The sequence below is a fragment of the Caloenas nicobarica genome, chromosome 19 (assembly GCF_036013445.1).
Source record: "Caloenas nicobarica isolate bCalNic1 chromosome 19, bCalNic1.hap1, whole genome shotgun sequence".
NCBI lineage: Eukaryota > Metazoa > Chordata > Aves > Columbiformes > Columbidae > Caloenas > Caloenas nicobarica.
This window is the reverse complement of record NC_088263.1, coordinates 9871230-9893160: the sequence shown is the minus strand read 5'-3', so window position 1 is coordinate 9893160 and position 21931 is coordinate 9871230. Positions and strand designations below refer to the sequence as shown.

The 21931-nt window shown below is 44.3% G+C and overlaps 1 protein-coding gene across 3 annotated transcripts; it reads left to right on the top strand.

Annotated features, from left to right (window-relative positions):
- The first annotated feature begins 5395 nt into the window (after window positions 1–5395).
- Window positions 5396–21912, top strand: RAB14 (RAB14, member RAS oncogene family). 3 transcript variants are annotated; one of them, XM_065648618.1, is made up of 9 exons: window positions 5583–5603; window positions 9653–9710; window positions 13483–13541; window positions 14880–14933; window positions 16423–16600; window positions 17690–17756; window positions 18627–18714; window positions 19034–19064; window positions 19834–21912. In XM_065648618.1, the coding sequence occupies exons 3-9, from the start codon at window positions 13490–13492 to the stop codon at window positions 20009–20011; spliced, it is 648 nt and encodes a 215-aa protein (XP_065504690.1). In that variant the 5' UTR covers window positions 5583–5603; window positions 9653–9710; window positions 13483–13489; the 3' UTR covers window positions 20012–21912. The 3 variants fall into 3 exon arrangements, with proteins under 3 accessions (XP_065504692.1, XP_065504690.1, XP_065504691.1); XM_065648619.1 differs by lacking the exon at window positions 5583–5603 and adding an exon at window positions 10067–10157 and having other exon boundaries at window positions 9656–9710; XM_065648620.1 differs by lacking the exon at window positions 9653–9710 and having other exon boundaries at window positions 5396–5603.
- Window positions 21913–21931: the final 19 nt, after the last annotated feature.

The window sequence follows — 21931 nt, the reverse complement described above, 5'->3', positions numbered from 1 at the left end:
GGCAGGCAGGCCACAGACGGCTGTTGTTTTTCATTCTCTCTCCACATCATGTAATCAGAGAACTGTTGTGTTCTTGAGAGACGCACTGTACCGAGACAGTGCCGCCCTGGCCTGGGTTTTTACAAAAACCGTTTCTATGCCATCAACAATGCCTTCAGTGGCTGCTGGAATTGCCTGGAAATGTAACAATGACATGGTTAATGATAGAAGCCAATGGTCAATATTTCTCCTCTGTCATCAGGGTAACTGGAGAAGATTGCTGTTATCCTTTTGTTTTATGTGAACATTATTTTCCAGAATATTTTAGAAGGGCTAGAAACTATCTGCCATTTTTATTCTGCCATCTGGTAGAACTGTGCATAGCCAGGGCACTAGTAAGGCTTTCATTAAACCAGGAACACATATTACAAAGAGGTATTAACACTGTTACAAAATGGATTCTCTTTTCATGAATTATTGACTTGATGTTCTGCGTCATGTTCGTATCAAGCAAAGGTAGACACATTATAATGCATAATATGAATTGCACTTACAATCATTACACAGCAAAACACAAAAATATTTAACTGTCAGACAAATATGTTTAATGTAAATCATTATTCTTATTCTATTCATGAACATTACTCATGTTCTATTCTTGTTTTGTGCAAGACGATTGACTCACACGTTCTTTCACCCCTTTTAAGATTTGGTCTATGGTGTGTTGTCATATCAACCAGGAAAACCGCACAACTTTCATGTCTTTGAAAGGCTGATGCTGGTATTTTGCAGAGAGTTCTATTGCTGTAACAATTTCTTTTTGGTGCTAAGATATAAGCTACTTGCTAAATGACACATACAAGCTTGAATGCAGTGTAGAGGATTAAGCTAAAGAAGTGAATTGGACAGCAGAGTTCAAGAGTGATCTCCAGAAAAAGTCAAATAAAGCCAATGCAGCTCAGCTTTATCTTTGGTCAGGATAGCAGGAGTCCTGCTGAGCGCTGACCCCGACAACTGGAGCTGTCTCTGTATGTAATTGAAAGCCGTGCTCGAAAGTGAGTGTTGAGAGGCAGGCAGGGGTGTTCATTTTGTCCTGCCATCCCCTGCCTTCAGGGAGACGGAACACAGCAGAGAGAACCCAGCTGATCTGGGCCTACTTACACCAGAATTACTGTTGGCCCAAAATTTCTTATGCTGTTAATAAGTTTAACTTGAAGTTTTGAGATTGTATAAGTGCCAGTGAAAACATGATTTTGGGCTACCAATTTTACAACAGATGAAGGAACTTAAAAAAAAAAGATAAAGGAGGAACTAAAAAACCAATTGGCCACAAAGACATTTCTATAGATACCACAAAACTGAAATGGTAAGACATGAAAGGAGAACCTGGCAACTTAAAATACCCAAGACCAGTTAGTCATTTCAGACCAATCCAGTGCTACATGATCATTTCTCACAGAAGTCTATTTCAAAATAGTTCCTGAAATGTCCCACGCTTCTTCTTTCTGTGTTTGCCTACATAAACTTGAACAAAGAAAAAAGAAGTTGGGTTTCAGAGGAAGAAGACAGACAAACCAAGACTGTACAGACATACCTTACTTTAAGTTCCATTTGATTGACTTTGTGATGTGACAGTTTAAATGGTGTCAATCTAGCCATGGTTGCTGTTGGGTAACGGATTTTCCTGAGTGTTGCTAATTGCTGCTTTGCAGTGGATCAGTTCTACTATAACCAGGTTTCTGCTGCACTGTATGAAGTCACATTTCCTGTAGGATAAGCAAACTTGTGTTAGCAATAGCAATATTGGGAACCCGCGTTACGACTTCACAGCAGCTGCTGTGACTGCAAATAAGGAACTGGTGACTAATTGTTTGCCATTTGCTTTTACTCCCTGTTGCGGAGCATGTCTGCCATGCACAGCGTTCCCTCAGCTTTCCCTGTGCACAGGAGGTGGAAGGGCGGCTTCCTCAGGGATTGCAAACATGGGGTTTGATGTTGTTGTTTTCTGCATTTCTGTAGTGCCATCACCTCTTCATATTTTCAGATGCTGATGAGTGCATGAAAACTTCTGGGTTGCAACGGAAAGACAAATGCTGGCTGGTTTACCGGAGCCTTGCTCTTTGTCCGCGCATGCGTGGGAATTGCGGGTCTGTAGATCCACCAAGTAACTGAGAAGATTAACCACTTCACAGGGCCATGACAAGATCTTTGTCATGGAGTTTATCAAGCTTCCTGTGTGAATAATGCTATAGATGTTTGTGATACTATTTTTTTTTCATTTTCTTTGTGAAAATCTGTTTTAATAAGGAAACTAAAGATTGACTGAGATACAGTGATTTGTGTAAAGCAATGGTCCCCCCAAAGCAAGAGCGTAGCCGTGGTTTGAAAAGGGACTCAGGACTCAGAAAACTTGGCTCCTATTTCTGTCTTTTTGTGTATTTGTGTCCTAGGGCAGGGCCCTCAATCACACTCATCTTCAGTCCTTGTATTTGTAGCATGGGGATTCGAATACTTCCCTTGATAGGAATGTTGTGAGGGTTAACTTAATCATTATTTTAAAAGTATTTTACAAGGATGCGTTCTAAAACAAGGAAGCAGATATTATAGATTATTGTATGTAATTTATTTGAAGAGAACAGAATCCTCAAACCTTCTATCAACTGTATTACCTCTGAGTCTTTACTTTTCCTGAGGTTTGTGGTAAAAAAGAGATCCCAGAGCAATTCTCGTATTACCAGAAAAGTTGGATGCTGTTCTCTCTTGACAGAGACTTCAGAAAGAGACACATAGAAAAGGCTTTTCAAGAGCAGGCTGCGTTGACCCAGCAGAAATCCACAAAGAAGGGTGGGACGAGGGGCAGGATTCCATCTCTTGCAGTTTGGTATTGTTACCAATTTAGTGGGTTTTAATTACTGTTGTTAGGTTCTGTCCAGATGTTCAGAATGAATAGGCTGAAGTCAGCCTTTTCTCAGTAACTGTTGCTGAAAAACTGCTGCAGGCTTTCAAGCGCTTGCAAGAATAAAAGAATCAAAGAAATATAGATGCCATTACTCCATCTTCTGGCTCGCTCACATGTTTTGTGTACTTTATAGGAATGTTTGATAAAAGCGTACAAAATGATTCAAAACCAGAACCTTTAAAGCAAATCCATATTGCCTTTTACATCATCTGACAGATGAAGACAGTTTTATGTAAAATATGTTTGAGTAGATCACAGAAATACGAGTTTCACATTAACCAAAATGGGCCAAATCGGCTGCCGACGCCCTTTGCAGGCTGCAAAGGCCTTTCCAGGGCATCGCAGAACGGTGATGATCACTTGTCATTAGTTCTGTCCTGTAAAAACGGGGAAGCTAAACCTGTTTGACTAACTTAACCAGGCCTGAACCACAAAGAGAAAAGCACCCCTGGATTTTTGCGTGATATTTTCACAATTTTGAATGTTAATGCCTGTTAAGCAAATGTTACATTGTCTGTGTTAATAATAGTTGGGGAGATACCAAGTGCTTGAAGGAAATGTATATTTTAAAGATGGTCAACCAGACAGTAACTGGGTCAAAATAGTCAGATCATTTTCCGTTTAAAGACTCCCTCTTGTGGAAATCATTCTTACTGCTTTGGTTTGACCTATTTTTCTAGTAAAAGTCATTCCATATAAGGTATCGCAAAACTTTAAAGCGGTTCTGTTGCACAGCATTAGCTGTTTAGAAGTTGGGACCCTGACAATAACAGACAGTAGTTGTACAACTGTAGCAGATTGCTAGCAGATTTTATCTTTCTACTGAGTCCTTGGTTTTTCATTATTCAGAGATTTATTTATTTATTATGTAGATGTTAAAAAATAAAAAATATTTTTCATCTGTGCTTTTCACCCTGTGTCAGAGGCTTCTGCCCAGGTGACGTGGAGCATCCAGTGCCTCCCTGGTAGGGGTTGAGTAATAATTAGGGGGTGAGTGATTAATGGGAAGCAGTCACTGCAGAAAGCAGGGGATTCCCGGGCCATTGCTACACTGAGAAAATGGAATTAGTAACGTCATGCTAATGGAGATGGAAAATGCCCATTCTGGAAAGAGGTTTCCACAGGAATGTTAATATTAGCAGCATGCTGCCGTATGGGAAGGGGCGCTTTGAATCCTGGACACTGACACACAACAGAATTTGATGCTTTCTATAACGTGTGGGGCTGAAATGAAATCCTTGTTGGCCTCTAGCACTCTGTTAGGAGAGGAAATTACATTATTTAGGCTCAATGTCTAATATGTATTTGGGCAGGAAGAACCATTAGCTCTTTTCAGTCACACTTAAGCCCTAATCAACTCTCAGTTCTAAAATAAGTAGGATCCCTGCACTTGCTTTAATTGAAGCTCTTTGCTTTTGCAGCACTGAAGCTGACAAAGCATCTTGTTCCTTCTCCAGAGCATAAACCATCCGCTGGAGAGAAGCCGAGTGGCTGCCCTCTAGCAGCTCTGCCGGGCATTGCTCTTCAAATGGGGATGAGAATACCTTCCACAGGTCTGTAGGCCCTGCAGCTTTCAAAAAAAAACCAACCCGAAACCAAAGCGAAAAACTAGCTCAAGGGAGTTTTGGTTAAACACAATGTAGAGCTGACAATCTGAATATTAATCTGGAATACCAGGGGTTTTGATTTTGAATGTCTGCGCTCATTAACTGTTTCTGTAATTTCTGTGTTTGTGTGGGGGAAGTTTGGATGTTGAGCTGAGGATCTGGTGAGTTTATTGAGTAGGAAATGCAAGGAATCCGGGAAGGAGCCGGGTTTGTATGGTTCTGAGGCAGGACAGCGAGCATGGGGGTAATGCTTCTGGACAGCGTGTCAAACACCTTGGAGTCTTTGTATTTACACTTTATTAGTGTTCTCGGTTCTGGAGATTATCTAAAAGTAGAAATTGGAAGAGAATTGTAACGATTCGGAGGCAGCTACAGCGGTGACTAACGAGGCGGGAACGCGGAAGGCCAAGGGGCAGGAGGATTTTCTGGCGGGCTGCAGTTTCCAGGCGGGCCACTTCACTTTTCCAGCACGGAGAGCTGGAAATCCGGCACTTCCCGCAGCGCTAACGCGCCTGCTCCCCGCGCCCCCGCGCCCCCGCGTCCCCGCGCCCCCGCGCCCCCGCGCCCCCGCGCCCCCGCGCCCCCGCGCCCCCGCGCCCCCGCGCCCCCGCGTCCCCGCGCCCCCGCCCCGGGCCGCCCTGAGGCGCGAGCACCCGCCGAGGAGGCGCCGCCTCAGGTGGCGTGCGCCCCGCCCCGCCCCGCCGCTTGCCCGCCCCGCCTAGCCCCGCCCCGCACGCCGGCGTGGGAGGCGGGGCGGCGCCGGCGCGCGGCCTCCGCCATTGGTTGCGGCGCAGCCTCTCGCGCCCACCTTTGTGCAGCCGCGGCGCCCGTCGAGAGTGGGCGGGGAAACCCCGTGCGAGGGGCGCCGCCATCTTGGCCAAGGGGGGTGATGGGGGCGCAGTGGAGCCAGCGGAGCCGAGCCTGAGGGAGCACCGGGGACAGGCGGACACCGGCCCGGCCGTCGCCCAGCCCGAAGCAGAGCGCTGCAGTGCCCGCAGGGGGGACCGGGCTGCCGCCGACAGAGCCACGCTGCACAGCCACCCGCTCCCCGAGCCCAGGTACGGCGGAGCCGGGGAGGGGCGGCCCCCGCTCGGCCGGGCCTGCAGCACTAGGCCCCGCGCCGCTGCCCGGCTGCGGCGGGATCCTCTCGCCGGCGGGCACGGGCTGAGTCCCGGCCGCCCCTTGGCCCGGGGGACGACGCTTCCTCCTGCTGCCGCCCGGAGCCGGCGCCTGGTCGGGGCCGCGCTCCCGGCAGCGGGTGGTGCGGGCTGGGCCCGGCCTCGGCCCGGCCTCCGCGGCCCCGGCGGCGGCAGGAAGGGGCCGGGGCGGCTGGGCCCAGCGGGGCGAGGCTGCCGGGCAGGAGCGGGGCTGCTGCTGCGCTGGTTGTCGCCATCGCCTCCCGTTCCGCCCCTGCACCGCACACCCGTGTGGAACTCGCCACCGTCCAGTACTTGTGCTCATGCCGTGTATATGTATATATCCCGTATTAATTGTTGCAGTTGCATGTAGGGTGTTTCCTGTATGCGTGTGTTATGCTGTGTATGTGGCCCACGTGCAGTGTTATCTGTGCTGTGGATTCTTAAGTTGACCTGTGCTGTCGTGAACTTGGACTAAAAAATAGCTCTTAGGAGGGCGGAGGGGATGGCACTTCCTAGTCGAGAAGGCAACAAAAATATTATAGACTTGTTCTCTGTTTTGTCAGTGCTTATTCAGGCTAAACTGAAGAATGAAGTCCTGCTCTTTCACCTAGTTGTCTGTTGCCTGTTTGCAGTAAACTCTTAAGGTTTCTCTGACATCTGTGGATGGCTTTGTCTTGAGTTCAAATTGTACTGAATTATCCTTGCTGTAAAGCCAGGAAAACGTGTCTGCGTGCGTTGGGGTCTCTCTGGCAGACGGTTCTGTTGCTCTGGAGGTTTCTTGATGTGGACTTTGATTTTTTGGCCCCTGAAACAGAGTGGATCTGTGTTGAATGACATATATTCACAGAGGTAAAAGTGCCCCATTGTGAACAAGATCTACTCAGGTTGTCTGTATCCTAAATCATTTCAAACCCCAAGTCAGAAGTGTAACCTTTTCAGTAGCCAGATGTTATCGTGTGGAATGCACTGGGTTTGGGATTCACTTCTTTCGTGGTTTGGATGGGGAGCCTCTGGTGCTTGGACATTGCTCAGGAATGGGAAGAAAATATCAGCCCTGGGGGACTTAATAACTAAATATCACAGTTTAATGTGGACTAAAAAGGAAATTACTAGCTCCCTTGTACGGATTTGAAAATGTCATAAATCTGAGTGGAAAGAAGCAGCTCCTATTTTCCTTTTCCATTTTACGAATATATATATTTTTAAAAAAGCACTTGTGGAGGACAACAGTTTGAAAACAAACCTGTTATACTGGAGGTGCCCAGATTTAAAATGTAAATAGATCTTTTAAAATTACTTGCTTACTCCTGTGCATCTGCTGGAACCTGCTTATGATCGTTTCTCATTTTGCTCCATCTTTTTGCAATGAAGGAGGTAGACCTTACTTAATTTTGTTCTAAAATGTGTTTGTGACTCCTTGTTTTCCAAGGTGACCACTCCAGACAGTTGCATGTTGTTCTGGTTTGATAGACTGATAAAAAACTCTTCTGGTTTCTGCATATATTGTCCCTAAACTAATCTGGTATCTCTGGAGCTTAGTTTTCCTGCGATGAACACAGACGTGCCACAGGTTAAACTCTTCTGTAGGAAGAGGAAAATAGGATAAATGAGGGTACACCAATAGATAAAGAGCTACGGCTGAGGGAATGGCCACTGGAGCTGTCAGTGCTGAGGGCAGGTACGGGCGTTTGGCGCAGGGTGGGGTCCGTGAGAGATGAGGGGTGTGCCTGGAAATGCAGGAAGTTTAGGAAACAAAATGGAGGAACTTGATGGAGCAGGATGTGAAACCATCGAAGGGATAATGCGCACAATGTGTGTGCGACTGGGTGAAGATAATATGATACATAGGCTTGATTTAAAAATAGATGAAGTCAAAGTTCTTGTCTATGAAGAGAAGTGAAGGCCCGTGAAGTCTTTCAAAATGCTAGATCTCTGGCTGAGTGAAGGTGTTTTACGTTGTTAAAGTGTACAGCAAATGCATTTTTTCAAGAACAGCTTGAAACAGGGCTCTGCACAGCTGAACCTTGTTAGTCTGAGCCCAGTGGCATGCAGGCCTTGTGTGCCTTCAGAGGAAGAATAACTGGACATGGGAGTAATAAGGAAATGCAAAGTGAGCTTCAGCAGCAGATCATAAGGAGCTTGCTGGGTTGCCGTCTGATCAGAGATCTGTTCTGCCAAATTTACTGTCATGTGCTAATCAGATGCTTTAATGAAGTCCAAGTGGGGAGAACTGGAGAGGCTGACCCTGGGAGAGCTGGAGGGGGAGTGGGGAACTGGGCAGCAACAGGTCATGTTGTTGGAGATGTGGAGAGAGTGCTGGGCTGGTAACCGACCGCTCATGAGACTCCTCAGGATTGGCCTCAGCAAAGGGCTGTTCACAGGCAAACCAAACAGACCAGGGAGGCTGTGGGACCACAATCTTATAGAGGGCAAGATGTTTATATGTTTAGTGTACTTGGTGTGTGGAAGTCATAGAACTATAATGAAATTTAATTGTAATAGACATCATAGCTTGGTATGGATAACAGACTTGTGGGAATTTACCACTTGGGTATATTAATTGATAAGAAAACTGTTATCACCTTCCAGTATGGTGTGGTTTTTACAGAAGACCATAATTGAAGCAATTGCAGACAGTATTTCTAGCAGCCTTCTAAAGTAAGGTACCAGTTAGACTGGTGTTTTGTGTGCTTGACAAAAGTCTTCATTAGGGGAATAGTGCAATTACAAATAGAAACAATTCTACTTCTCTCCAGTTCTTCCCCCCCTTATTTATCTCTTCTCAGTGTTCACTGTTGATTAATACTAAGTAAATACGCAGGGAAGAGACGGGAGGCGATGCCCTGGGAAGGAGGGTAACTACCTATTCATTTTGTGTAGAGATCTAGAAGCTGTTCTAAATAATAGTTGTTATTGCTTGTGTACAGTTCCCCTTGTACACAACTAATATTTTCTTCCAAATGAAAAAACTAACAGCTCTTGGAAAGATGTTTCAGTTTATGCAAGGAATGAGATTATATTGCCTTTTATAGAAGGGAGCTGGACTTCAACTGTGAGACCCTTGCCTGTTGCATATCCCTGAGGAATGACCCAAAGAACACTTGGATGGCAGATGAGGTTCCAAATGCCTCTTGCTCCAGTCTAACTAAACCGTGGTGCTCTGGCTGCAGAGTGGTATGTTTTTGAGAAGAACCTGTGCTAATTAGGCAGTCCTGAGTTTGGAGCTGAGAGCTGTCTGGTCTGCAGAGGTGGGTTGGCCACTTGGTGGTATTAACCACTGCAGGGTCTAGTAAAACCTGTGCAGGCAAGTTCTAGTCTCTTCTACCAGCACACCTGCTTATGCTGAGCATAAAGCTGGGAAATTACTCTATGCAAATGATATCCAGTGAGGAGTTAAAATTCACTATGTCCTTGAGTTGAGCTAGAAGGAACTGCATGGGTCTCGCGAAAGCTGGTAGGGATATGACATTTACAGTTGTTCTGATAAAGAATGTTGCGGCAATGTGCCTGGAACAACCTTGTCTTGGTTTGTACAGATGTGTGCTGATACTTGAAATAAAGCTCCAATGGAATGTCAGAATCCCTGTGTAGTGCTTGGTGATTAGAGGAGGAAATGTAGGTGCCACTAGGATCCCATTAGGGTTATCTCTAACTCTTAATAAAGAGAGGCCTCTCAGGGAGAAGTTGCTACATGGAATATGGATTGTGGGGACACTGTTCACTGTAACAGTTCTAGTCCTAACTGTAGTACAGAAATTGATTGTGCAGGCTTTGAAACTAGTAGAAATCTGCGTATAGTGAGGTATGATCCTCTGCTTAGTTGCCATCCTGAAATAATGCTCTAAACTCTGGGGCCGTGTTACCTCTGACGGGGAGCCCAGACTTGTTCCAAGCTGGCAGACTTTCCCGGAAGAAGGATGGCAGGTCGACCAAGTTCCAGACTAAACTTCTTTTACTTTATTTAACAGTAAATTCACGGTTGGTTAACTTGGATGTCCCACTGTCTAATGGCAGCAGTGTCTGGAGGTAAGTTGCATGTACCCGTGTGCAACTTTCTCAGTGCTGCAGTTCTGGCCTCCATGCTCTCCCAAGAGCAAAGTCCCACCCCTCAATACTGGGATTATGAAGATTAACGTGTCAGGAGCAGAGAGCTGTGAAGTGGAGGTAGAACTCCAGATTCTACAGATGGCTGCTGTTGTCAACATATATTAACCCCTTGCGTTAACATGTAGCTCATAGTTTTGCATTTGCTGAATCTTGTGTGTTATTCCTGTCTAGACTTCCTTCTTTCAGCTGAAGTAAATGCTGAGATGGTAAGTTTTCTAAGGCTGAATTCTCAACATGGCTTCTGTGTTGAGTTTGCATTTATTTTTCTTCTTCAGCACAGAGCCCTTCTGGAATATCGGTTTTATTCCAAGATCCCAGTACAGTTTGGATCCCTGCTTATCCTTATCTGAATTTGAATGTTTAAAGGTTTGTTATGTCCTTGGTCATTTTTTTTTTTTTAAGAAGTCATCTGTTCTCCAAAAAAGATTCCTGACCTTTACTAATAATTTGGAGTATTTCAGAATCTTTTCTGTAACATGACCCTTGGAATAAATGTAATACCAAAGTGTGCCTTTATTTTTTCAGTATTTAAACTTAATATCTGTGTTTCTGCAAGCTTTCAGTACATATGTCTGTCAGACACAGTAACTTCTTCAGCAGCTCTCTGGAACTTGAGAGGAGGTCTAGACTCATCGTATGGGACAATTTCTCCATTGGTGTTGCTATTAATAATCTGTTTCTTCAGGCTGTGCCCGGTGGGGTGTCTCGTGCCTGCGTTAAGGGCCTAATGTCTCTGTAAGTTTTAGCAGTGAGATGTGGCTTGAAGTTAGTCCTCCCTTCCCACCCATTTCTTAACAGACAACGTTGTCAAGCTCAGATATTTGGTTTTTTCTAACTCTCACTTTGAAGCAGGAGCTGGTTTTGATGCATATGTTGCAAAGCAGTGACAGTTTCTTTTCTATTGAAACAGCATAGTTAGACTTGTCTAGTTAAAGAGTATAATGAAAATTGACATATCTTAGCAAGCAAAAACAGTCTGTCAAATATACAGATATATATTTAGCAGTAAAGACTCTAGTTTAGAGACTCACTTCACATTCAGTTTGTGATATAGCCTGTACAGAGTTCCTAGTTTGTCTTTTTTTTTTTTAAAGTAGTCTTCCTCCACCTTCCAGTGATGCTACTGACAAGTCTGGATAGCAGGACATGTTCCCCTCACTTGCTAGACGCAGCAATATTGTAAAGTCACGTGCTCAGAAATGTGAGACTTCTGTATGTGAGTACTAACTAATAGCATTCCTTAGGCAGTGTGGTGAAGGGAGGGAGGTCCCCTGGCTTTCTGCAGGATGGCTTTCAGAGCCACCTGAGTGCTTCCCTATATCGGAGCTTACAATGCTGAATTTTTTTAAAAGCAAGTTACTAGATCCCGCCATCCTCAGAATGCACCTTAGATCTTTCAAAGTAGATGCATATTAGTGCTCTCGGTGTCTTCACCTTTATTGTGGCTGTAGCACCCACCTGTTTTCTGTGGAAAATAGTACAGTTCATGCTATTCTCCTGAAGTATTTGTGTATGAATTGACCTTTCCAAGCATTTGGTTTTTTACACTTAAACTGGAGGAGTACGACGTACTTAACCTTGTCAGCTATCAAACCACATTGAGTGGCAAACACAGTCCTCCAGCTTTACTTGGAAAGCAAGTGGCAAGTGTCCTGTAAGAAGAAGTGGGTTGGATCAGAAGATGCTCAGTTTGAATGTTACTACTATTGGGATGCACTGGGAAAGAGGAACAACATAATGCATGGAGATGTGTTCAGAAAATTGGAAGTATCGGATGTTTTCGCAGTGACACATGAATTTCGAACTCTGTATGGAGCAGTTACTTGTCTTTATTTGCTGGTGTTGAATGAAAATAACCAGTGCACGTATTGAAGCTGATACTATGACTCTGGAATCTTCCGCTTCCAGGAAATAAGGCAGTAAAGTTCCTGGCTTGTGTGGTAAAGGGCAGCACATTTCTGATCGTGGGTATGAATTTTTACCCGGTACAGCAGTAAGTGGTCTGTCCACTGAGCTGCTATTTGCCAGAGACCGAGAAGCCACAGGTGGTGTGGGACGGCTGCAAGAGATTTCCCTCTGCTACGGTGGAAGAGTTTCCTCTCAGATTTTATTGATCGAAATTACTGTTCTTGGAGCCTGTGCAGCACTTAGTGTGGAATTCTGTCTTGCCAACACATCCAAGAATTACTGTCCAAAATTTTTTGTTTACTATCTTGAATTAAACTTTGTTTAATAGAACAATGTGTGTGTGTATATATAGGACTTAGCGTAGATGCTTTGGATACTGCTTGGGACAGAAGGACTTGAGAGTTCGCACATCATGAGCCAAGCGTGAAGGAGAAGCGAGGTGCACAGCAGTGACTGGCACACGGTAAACCCTCCGTCACTGCCTGCTGGAGTTGTTCTCCTCCAAGGTCTAGATAAGAGCGTTTGCTTTAAACCTCTGCCATGTGAAGTGACGGCTGTTGGCTCTACACTGTGAATGGGATTTGTTGTCAGTCACCTTCTTATGACTACAGTTCACTTTTACGGATTAATTGTGGTTAAGGAAACAACACTTTGCTTTTGAAAAAGTTACAGACTTGTCAGCTTTCTTATGTTTTTATCTTTACAGTACTGGTTTAGTTTGTCATGTGGATGACACATGACTGGATGAAAGTCTTCCTAGGCTAAAGCGGTGTTCTTTTTAAGAAGTACCATGTTTTTCTAGTGGCTGGCTGGCTGCCAGGCAGGAGCAGGAAAGGGAATGGTGAATTCCTAGGACAAATTTTCCATTTGCTTATCTGATCACGCTATATCTAATTTAACGGAAGACTTGGGACAAAAGCAGACATTTTGCATCCTTGGTGTTAGCTGGCAATATCTGGCCAGTATAGACCAGGTGAACCTGGTTAACTGGTGTATTGTATTAGTTAGCTAGTACTCCTTGCAGGTTTACACAGCTGAAGCCAGTTCCAATTCCTACATCTAGGAAAGCTTAGGAAAACTCTCCAATATTGGAAATACCTACCCCAATCTAATTTTGACCATGACTTCAAAAAGAGAAACAGTGAAGCCTTGCTGTAATGCTACTATGCTGACAAAGCCACTGAGATGTTAACTAACTTCCTGAACATCTGATTTGTGGCTTGTATCACTTTCCTGACATGTAGCAGTCCAGACCCCTGTTGATGCTACTACAGCATTTTTCTAAGTAATTCTTAGCTGTTTGATGCAAGCTGCACTGTTTCCTTTGTTCCTGTTGCAAGTCTCAAAAGTGTGAGGTTCCAAACTGCTGGTTTTGTTAAACCTCTTCAGATTTTTATTTTGAGTTACGTATCAGCTATTTGGTTTGTGAGCGTTGGTCCACTCTGTGACTCTGTACAAAGCCAGAAGCTACTGGAGCTTTTCAACAGCTTTAAGTCTTTCTGGATAAGATTGAATGAGTATCAATACTATGCGGAGCGTGTTTCTACTAAGAGGCCTTACTGATGGGTTCAGAGCAAATGATGTGGGAATTTTGCTGAATGTCTCCGGCACAAATTCAGTGACTGTGGGGAGGCACACAGAAATCTCAACTGTGAATGAAAGGGTAGCTGGGGGATGAGGAAGGGGAAAGGGGGTTTGTTTGCTTGTATGAACTAAATTGGATGAATTGGGTTGAGTTTGGAGACCAAGTAGCGGTTCTGATATGTTCTGTTTTTTGTTTTAGTGCCACAATGGCAACTGCACCTTACAACTATTCCTACATCTTTAAGTACATCATTATTGGTAAGTACCACGGGGCACGTACCTTTTTGTGGCGATGTGTGTGTGTGCGTGACAGCCCCTCCACATGCGCTGCTGGGCTCTGCTGGGCGCTGCCTGCTCCATAGGGGGGATTCTTTGAGAAGTTCCGTGTCCAGCCTCAGCCCCTCGTGCAGCTCCACACTTGCTCTAAATCTTTAGCGGCTGACAATATAGAGGCAGATGCCTTTCGTGCTGCAGAATTAGAGCTGTGTGATCTGTGACAAGTGAACTGGGAGTGAGGGTGAGTACCAGTGCCTGGGCTGAGTTCACTTTATTGATGAGTTACTGTTGAAAATGACTGTTCTTGTTCAAGAATACCGAAGTATGTATGTCATCTTCCCTGGTAGGAGCACAATGTTTAGCCCTCTGCATAACACTAGGAAAAAAGGGTGTTCTAAAAACATCTATATGGTCCCTTTCTCCCTAAATCAAGTTCATATTAGAAAAATTGCAAAATCCGTTGGAAATGGGAAAACCTTTAATGGAATCACCACAACTGGGATGTTGTGTTAATTCAGTTTCACTATATAGTGCTTTGACAGCCTCTGCATCTTTAGTCTCAAAGGTTTTAGAATCTATGTTGAAGACACGAGTGCTATAATAATTGGAATGCATTGCTTTAGACAGGCTTATAAACCTCTGTCAGGCTATAATTTTGTGTTTAGATGTTGCTTTTAGCTGCAGCTTCCTTGGCTGTTTAGAGTCAGGGACTTGATTGCATTTATTAGTCTCCTGGAAGAACTGGTCTTGCTGTTAGTTGTTTAATTCTTAATGATCTTGTGTAGGTGTAAGTGATCTGCAATCTTATTGTAATGGTTTGTAAGTCAGGCTGCTGTGCTGGTTCTTAAAATATCTTGCTATCTTGCTATTTCTCACTATTGGCATTGTGTAAGTGGATCAGTGGAAGTGAAGCGATTTCTTAGTGTGTTCTGGTTGGTTGTCAGTGGATTTGATGTCCTTACCCCTAATTGCAAGTAAGACAGGAGCAGGGCAAACACTCAAAAGGTGTATTTTACATTTCACTTTCTTACAGGTCTGCTTCTCATAACCTTGTGAAATACAGTTGTAAAATCAGTAACACAGATTGACTTCTCTTTTGAGTTTTCCGCTCCACCCTTGCTTGCAACTCTGTGCCTGTTACCAAAACCATAGCACAAAAGTTGCCAAATTTAAGGACTGTAGTCAGATATAGAATATTGCCCATTAGACCTGAGAAAGGAATGACTGTCTCTGTACCACTTACTGTGTGTATGGGATGAAGAAAATGTGCTTGTTGCAACCATGATGTGGTGCCAACCTTAACTGTTCTTTCTGTAACAGGGGACATGGGTGTAGGAAAGTCCTGTTTGCTTCATCAGTTTACAGAAAAGAAGTGTGAGTATTTCAATTACACTATTTACTCTAACTGGTACGCTTCATCTCTTTTTCCTGCCTTTTTGCTTCCGTCATGCATGAGCTTGATGTGGTGTCTGTCTCCATCTGTATAGGTTTGAATTGTGCTTGGTCAGATTTTCGTTTGGACTCCTGCAGATGTAGAAACAAAATGTTGATGTAGCAATGGCAAAACTGCTGCTTCGGTGTCCTACCTGTGAGCAGGAAGACCATGTCTGTTTTTGCAGCTTTGTAGGGCATTTTAATGTGGGACAAAGTGAAATTTCTTGTCTGAAAGTTGCATGTTTTCAGTATTGGTTTAGCTTAAACACAAGCAGCTGGAGTTTTTTAGTGCTTTTAAGCACTTCAAGCAGAAGAAAGGATTCATTTTTCTTTGGCTCTGTTTGCAGACTTAAGTAGCGCTGCCATTCTCTGCAGCTGCTGTAACTCCTGACGCTTGGACTGCCCTGTATGATGGTGTTTAAGGCTCACCGCAATCAGTCTCAACTGTAACGATTTTTTTCATGTATGCTACCATGACTAATTAAGAATTACCTTCAGTTCTTCTTACTGTGTGTTGCACTAGAGTTTGCAGCAGCTATTATCTGCATGACGTCCCATGTAGCTCAAGCTCAGTAGATAAGTCTGTAGGTATTTATTATACAAAGCTGGTCTTTACCGTGGCTGCTCCAGATGTGGTAATAAGTGGGTAGGAGCTACAGTTTTCTGTTTTCTAGTAGCAATAGAATTTTTTAACTGTTGCTTTTGATTAAAATCCAGTATCAGCCAATTGTTTAAAAGCTACTTCACATACAGTCTGAGTCTGGATGAGGATGTGTCTTGTTCTCAGTCTGTCAGCGTTAAGCCAAAGCAGCACAACCGAACAAACTAACATGGCAAATGCCTCCAGCACAAGCCTGGCACTAACTGTACATGGCTTGAATAGGTGATCATCCTTTCTGTATTTTCTTGGTCCTTCTCAAATATGAGCTTATTATACCTAGAAAGATGCCTTTTTGGTTTTGATTTCCTGTGTTTATAGCTACTTATGAACCTGGCGTTTTCCTGTGGACAGTCATGCTATTCTCTGGTTGAAACAACTCGGATATTTGTTTTTGGAGCTGTGTTACAGACTTTTAACTGTATCTTGGTCATTCCCTAAAAGTTATCTTTTCCTACTGCATTAAAATAGTTAACCGTTTCTGCAAGGATAGACTGAGAATCAACTGACTTGATACCTTCTGATATGTATGGCCAAACACCATCAGTATACATGCATCAGAAGGCAAGGACTTCTATACCTCTTTTTAAAACTAACAGCAGTTCAGGAAATAATTTTAGTTCTGGTTATGTGATAGAGTTTGGATACTGTATCCGAAAAAATGCTTGCTTAGAGACTGAAAGTCTAGTAAAGAGAACTGAAAACTGGCGATAGTAGCAAGGAGACCTTGTCCTAGAAAGTTTTCATCTTTGGTTTTGTTTTTCATGACAGTTATGGCAGACTGTCCCCACACAATTGGTGTTGAATTTGGCACAAGAATAATTGAAGTTAGCGGCCAAAAAATTAAACTACAGATTTGGGATACAGCGGGACAAGAGAGATTCAGGGCTGTCACACGAAGCTACTACAGAGGAGCAGCGGGAGCTCTCATGGTCTACGACATCACCAGGTGGGTGCAGGTGACTGGAGCAGCTCTGTGTGCTTTACCCAGCCTTTACGTGCTGTCCTGTCTGTCCCCTTGACTGAGATTTAACGGGCTCTGTCTCTGGCTGGGTGGGTTTGTATCCTGTTGTGTGATGCTTATCACGCTTCTTTATCTAAATACTTCAAGTATTTGAAGAGCTGAAAATGAAACATGAGGAATTATGTGAGCTGCTTTTCTCGGAAAACTGAAGATTTGGTGTTCCAGGCCTTGACTGCCTGTGTTAAAGTTGTTTAAAGAACTGGCTTTGCCCTTAAAATCTACTCTTCAGTACATGGATTCTTGTGTTCCTGGGAGGCAGTGGGTGCTGCTGCTCACCTGGCAGGGATGTTCTCAGCGTGGGCGCGGGGCAGGGTATTCCCTCTGCTGCAGTGGGCTGTGGACATGTGTGTAACGGGCTCTGGATAGACCAGAGCGCTGGGGAGGTCCGGCTGCTGGGGCTCTGCACGGGCTGCTCCTCCAACAACAGGAGACCGCACAGAAGCTGTGAAAATTGAAGATGCTGCTAAAAGAATAATTAATCAATGTGCAACCCGACATACTTATGCTTTCGCATATCTCCAGTCTTCCTCTGGGGATGTTCTTGATGTTCTTTAAGCACCTCTTTTTTTTTTTTTTCTTTCTGCATATATAGATATATATCCTGTTTGCTTTACTCTTGAGTAAAACATAAACAATCTTTTGTCCTGTTTGTTACTGAACTGCTGTTGTGCTGTCAAGTGTTCTGTATTTGACAGGAAATCCTTTAATGTGTTCCAAATGAAACAATACAAATATTATCCTTGTAAAGACAGTAAAGCTACCGCATACTGGAAGTGTGAATTGGTCTGGCTTCCTACCTGTGGTGTAAGAATTGCTCTCAGGATTTAAAGTTGACTTGTTGAAGCCTTGGTCTGAGTATAAAGAAGGTGCTGCTGTTTTGTATTTCTTGAGGTTGGGGAGAAGAACAGGGGTGATGGGTGTCAGTGTGTTTAGTGGCTGCTGGCTGTGCTGTTGGCACTTTACTTATTTTAAAAACTACCATGGCTAAAACTGTACTCGCTTGATTCTTTGCAGAAGAAGTACATATAATCACTTAAGCAGCTGGCTGACAGATGCAAGGAACCTCACCAATCCAAATACTGTAAGTTGGACTTCATTTAGCTTGAAAGCAAGGTCGCTAGTCTCTGAGGAGGAGGTGGAAGGCGTAGGCCAAGGCATCTGCAGCGGTAGTGCTGTTCCCTCTAACAAGCTGCCCGTGTTTTCTCAACTACTCACCTCTCAGTTGTCCTGATGGCCCCATTTTGCGTCACACCAGTGACTCTCTTCCCATACTAGAACTGGAGCACAAGTGCAGGTTCCTGTGCGGGAGAGCAGAGGCTTCTTCTAAAGTCTTGTTGTGCTGCTCACCTTTCAGGGGCCTTTTTCAGCACTGGGAGACAAAATCGTGATTAACTCTGGACAAACCTTAATTTTTGGCATTACTACTTGTTTTGTGGTAGTAATGAGGTGAACTCTGGCCCATCTTAGAATGGAAAATAACTTGGATCTCCAGCAAAAGCTGACCAGGTCTTCTGGAGGGGTGGGGAAGGAGGTTTGGCTGTGTCTCTTTGACCACAGAACTGTTGTCTTTCAGTCTTTTTCTGAATGCACCTAAAATACTTTAGCACCATGGGAAGACTCTTTGCCATGATGAAAGAAAACTTAAAGATTCTGGCTGGATTAGCGGATGATTAAGCAAATACAAGAAGTGGTTCTGAATACGACTTTCATGAATAAAGAGTAGAACTACTGCTTTTCAGGACCTCGTCTCGTGAGAACAGCCTAAAGCATCGGAAGGGGATGGCTGGAGATGCTGATCCCAACTTTACAGAGGGGGCACTGAAGATGCATGGGCTTTGTAGTTAAACTATTCTGCTTATTTCCTTTTTATTTTCCTCTTATTAATAACGAGAGTAGTAGTGAAAAAGCTAATAGGCTTTTTCCCAGACTAATTTTCTTTCTTCTGAACTAGGTGATAATCCTCATAGGAAATAAAGCAGATCTGGAAGCACAGAGGGATGTTACATATGAAGAAGCCAAACAATTTGCTGAAGAAAATGGTGTGTTTTTTCTCTTGAACTGTTACATTTCCTACAAGGTAGTTACGTTAAAATGCATCCTCAGCATTGATAGCTGCAAGCTTACACTTCTGAAGTAATGTAATTATATGTACAGACTTCTGCTGTGCCTCAGTCTGGCTTAACTCTTAACTGTGCTTAGTTCTAGAAATCAGCTTGTGTATTGATGCCTTAACTTAGTCATAAAATAGTGTTTACTACTAAAATAGTGCCTTGCATGTAATTTGAAGGTCATAATGTGACTGACGTGGCTATTTGAAGTGTATTGTGCATTGACTGTTCAACCTCTGTTTCTGAACAGGTTTATTGTTCCTTGAAGCAAGTGCAAAAACGTAAGTTACTATGTTAGAGTAATGATTCGGATGTGATGTGTTTGAGAGGAAAGTATTGCTTATGACTAAGTACAGCCACAGGGTTCGGGTAGAAAAACCCCCAACATGATTTTTGAGTTCTCTTAAAGGATATTTTTAGCGGTTTCTATCCTGTCAGCTTTGACTTGAGGATGACTTAGAAATTAGACCTCGCTACATTTCAGGCAAAGACTTTTTGAATGAATTCCGATGAAGCAATTTGTTTTTTAGACGTCACTTGAGTGTCGAGTGTGTGTGGGTAAGCGCGTTCCCAGTTAGCCGTGTGTTCTGTGGGCTGTTTGGAGCTGTCAGCCAGGGCTGAAGTAAGCAGCAAGCGAGGAGTCGCTGCACCGCAGCTGTGCTCAGCGGGGACCCTGGCACAGCACAACGTTTCGACTAACAGTAGCTCCCCTCTATTTTAGCCTCTTTCAAAACGGCGCTGTGCATGTAGCTCAACGCCTTCGCTTATTTTTGCTACTCTTGGTTTTGCGTGTGTTTTGTATTCCTGGCTAGTCCTGAGAGGTTTACTGATCAGGGAGCGAGTTGCCCTATCAAAGGCTGTCCCAAGGACACGTTATCAAACTGTGGTGTGTCTCCTCTAAGTACTTCAAAGTTCTTCTGGTGTGTAAGAGGACAGGGCAGCAACCGCTTTGCCTTGGTGGGCTGTCCCATGCAGGCAGGGTGTCTGGGCAGCTGCCTCCGCTGCTTTGCCGCCCTGTACCCTGAGTAACTCCTGCTGCTCTCTTCCCAGCGGAGAGAACGTTGAGGACGCATTCCTGGAGGCTGCCAAGAAAATCTACCAGAACATTCAAGACGGAAGCCTGGATCTGAACGCCGCAGAGTCGGGCGTACAGCACAAACCCTCAGCTCCGCAGGGGGGGCGACTAACCAGTGAACCCCAGCCCCAGAGAGAAGGCTGCGGCTGCTAGTGACCTCTGTTCCATGGCTCCATTTCCGACCTTTCACCTCTGTCTGCTGGAGGCGGCGCTTTTGGCTGCTTCCCTGTCTTCTGTACATCTTATTGGGTTTAATTAAAACTCTGAGACAAGTTTAACACAGTACTAAACTGCTAAACAACTTTAGGTGTAATCAGGTTATCAAAGGCAAGTAGAGTAATAAAACCTCTCCTGCATGGTAAATCTAGAAGTTTTTTTTTCCTTGATTGTCCTTGTGATAGTGTCACAGATACATAATTTAAACTGAGCACTGACGCTGGACTCATGATTTTACACTTTCGCAGGGCTTTGTCTTGTACGGTTTAATTTTATGGTTCTTTGGCCTTTCTTCCCCACCTCTAACTGTTTAGAGCTGTCCATAGTACAGGATAAGTTTTTGCTGTGAAATGATTTCCAATGGTAGCGAGGGGCGCTGTAACAATGTGCTTTTGTTGAAGGAATTCCCTGTGGTGTGTGTTGGGGTTGGGGGGGCTGGCGCAGGACGTACAACTTAAACAGGGAAACAATCCATTCCTTCTTGTGCTCATAGCTTTACGTCATTTTTTCGCCACTTTTATCCTTTACATTTGTTAACAGAACGTAAATATGTATAAAATTTGAAGGAACTGAGCTAACAGTTAAATACATCCTGTGTATATGATTTTAATGAAGAAAATGATTACTGGCATTAGAACAGTATGTAAGAAACCCCCAGTTGTACAGTGTGAGCCGTGTGTGCCCGCGGTGCCCCGGGAGCGCAGAACCGCCGCCCGCGGGTCCCTAACACCGGCTCAGCTCCTGGAGTGGCCGTTGTGCTGGGGACGCTGGTCCCGCTGCAGGATTTAACACTAGTGGAAGGTCTGTCTCTCATCTCGCGCCGGGCTCGAGCGGTGCCGTTTGATTAACCTGTTCTGTGCAATCAGCAGTGTGCTAACCCGCTTTTCTCTTCGGTAAGCGTTTTGCGTTATTGGGCTTCATCACCTGCCTTGCGCCATATACAAAGGCTGGTGCTCTTGCACATCTCGCGCTTTTATACCTTTTGGGATGGTCAGAAGCTGAACCAGACAGTTGAACGAGGCGTGTGCTCTCTAGGGATTTTTAACTACCGTTGTATTTTTTAACAGTCCCACGTGGAGGTTTTTTTTAAGATGGGCTTTTTCGTCAAGCCCTCGAGTACACCCTTCATGGGTGACACAACCTGTCATGTATGAAGGGCACATTTTGGGTGGTGACCGTGCGCGTGTGAGTGTCACTGAACCACCCGGGGGTTTGCGGTGGTGTCGGGCAGGAATGTGTCTGTGCAGTGCTGCTGGACCTCACCCCGAGCTTCACTTAAAACATCACTGGGGGGTAAAAATGGAAGGGGTAAGTGCTTAACCATGATCAAATGTCCAACTTTAGTCTTACTGCAGTGTTTAAAATACAAAGTAGTCTTAAAATCCCTCTCTAGACACTAAAACAATACAACGTTCAGACTTGTAAGTAAACAGTGGTACCGGAGTATTGTACAGTCAATGTTAAATAAAAGCCAAAACTGGAATGTGCAGACAATAGGATTTGGGTAACTTGTGCACTGTCCCTTTGTTTTGTCTGGTTAGTCCTTTTTTTAACTAATATTCTTAAGTAGATGGGTATGTTTGAGATCTGTAGCTAATGCATCCTGCTTAAACCGAGGCTGCACCACCAGGGCTTTGCCCAGGGACCAGGACCTGCTGCTGCGCGATGTCACTGCCCAGTGACTACAGCTTGTTGAGGTGCAATACCTGTATTCCCCAGTAACTCACAGTAGGTCTTGTTTCTGTCACAGAAAGGGTTTGGACTGCTGTACTCCTCATTTGATGTAACAATGCTATTAATCTAAATATTTGTAAATAAAGTACCTGTATCTAGATAAACTGCAGTGGCTTGTGGTGT

Coding starts and splice junctions, on each gene's coding strand:
- RAB14 (XM_065648620.1), top strand. CDS start 13,490: ATGGCAACTGCACCTTACAACTATTCCTACATCTTTAAGTACATCATT. Junction 16,601..17,689: donor ATGGTCTACGACATCACCAG/GTGGGTGCAGGT, acceptor GATTCTTTGCAG/AAGAAGTACATATAATCACT. Junction 17,757..18,626: donor ACCTCACCAATCCAAATACT/GTAAGTTGGACT, acceptor CTTCTGAACTAG/GTGATAATCCTCATAGGAAA.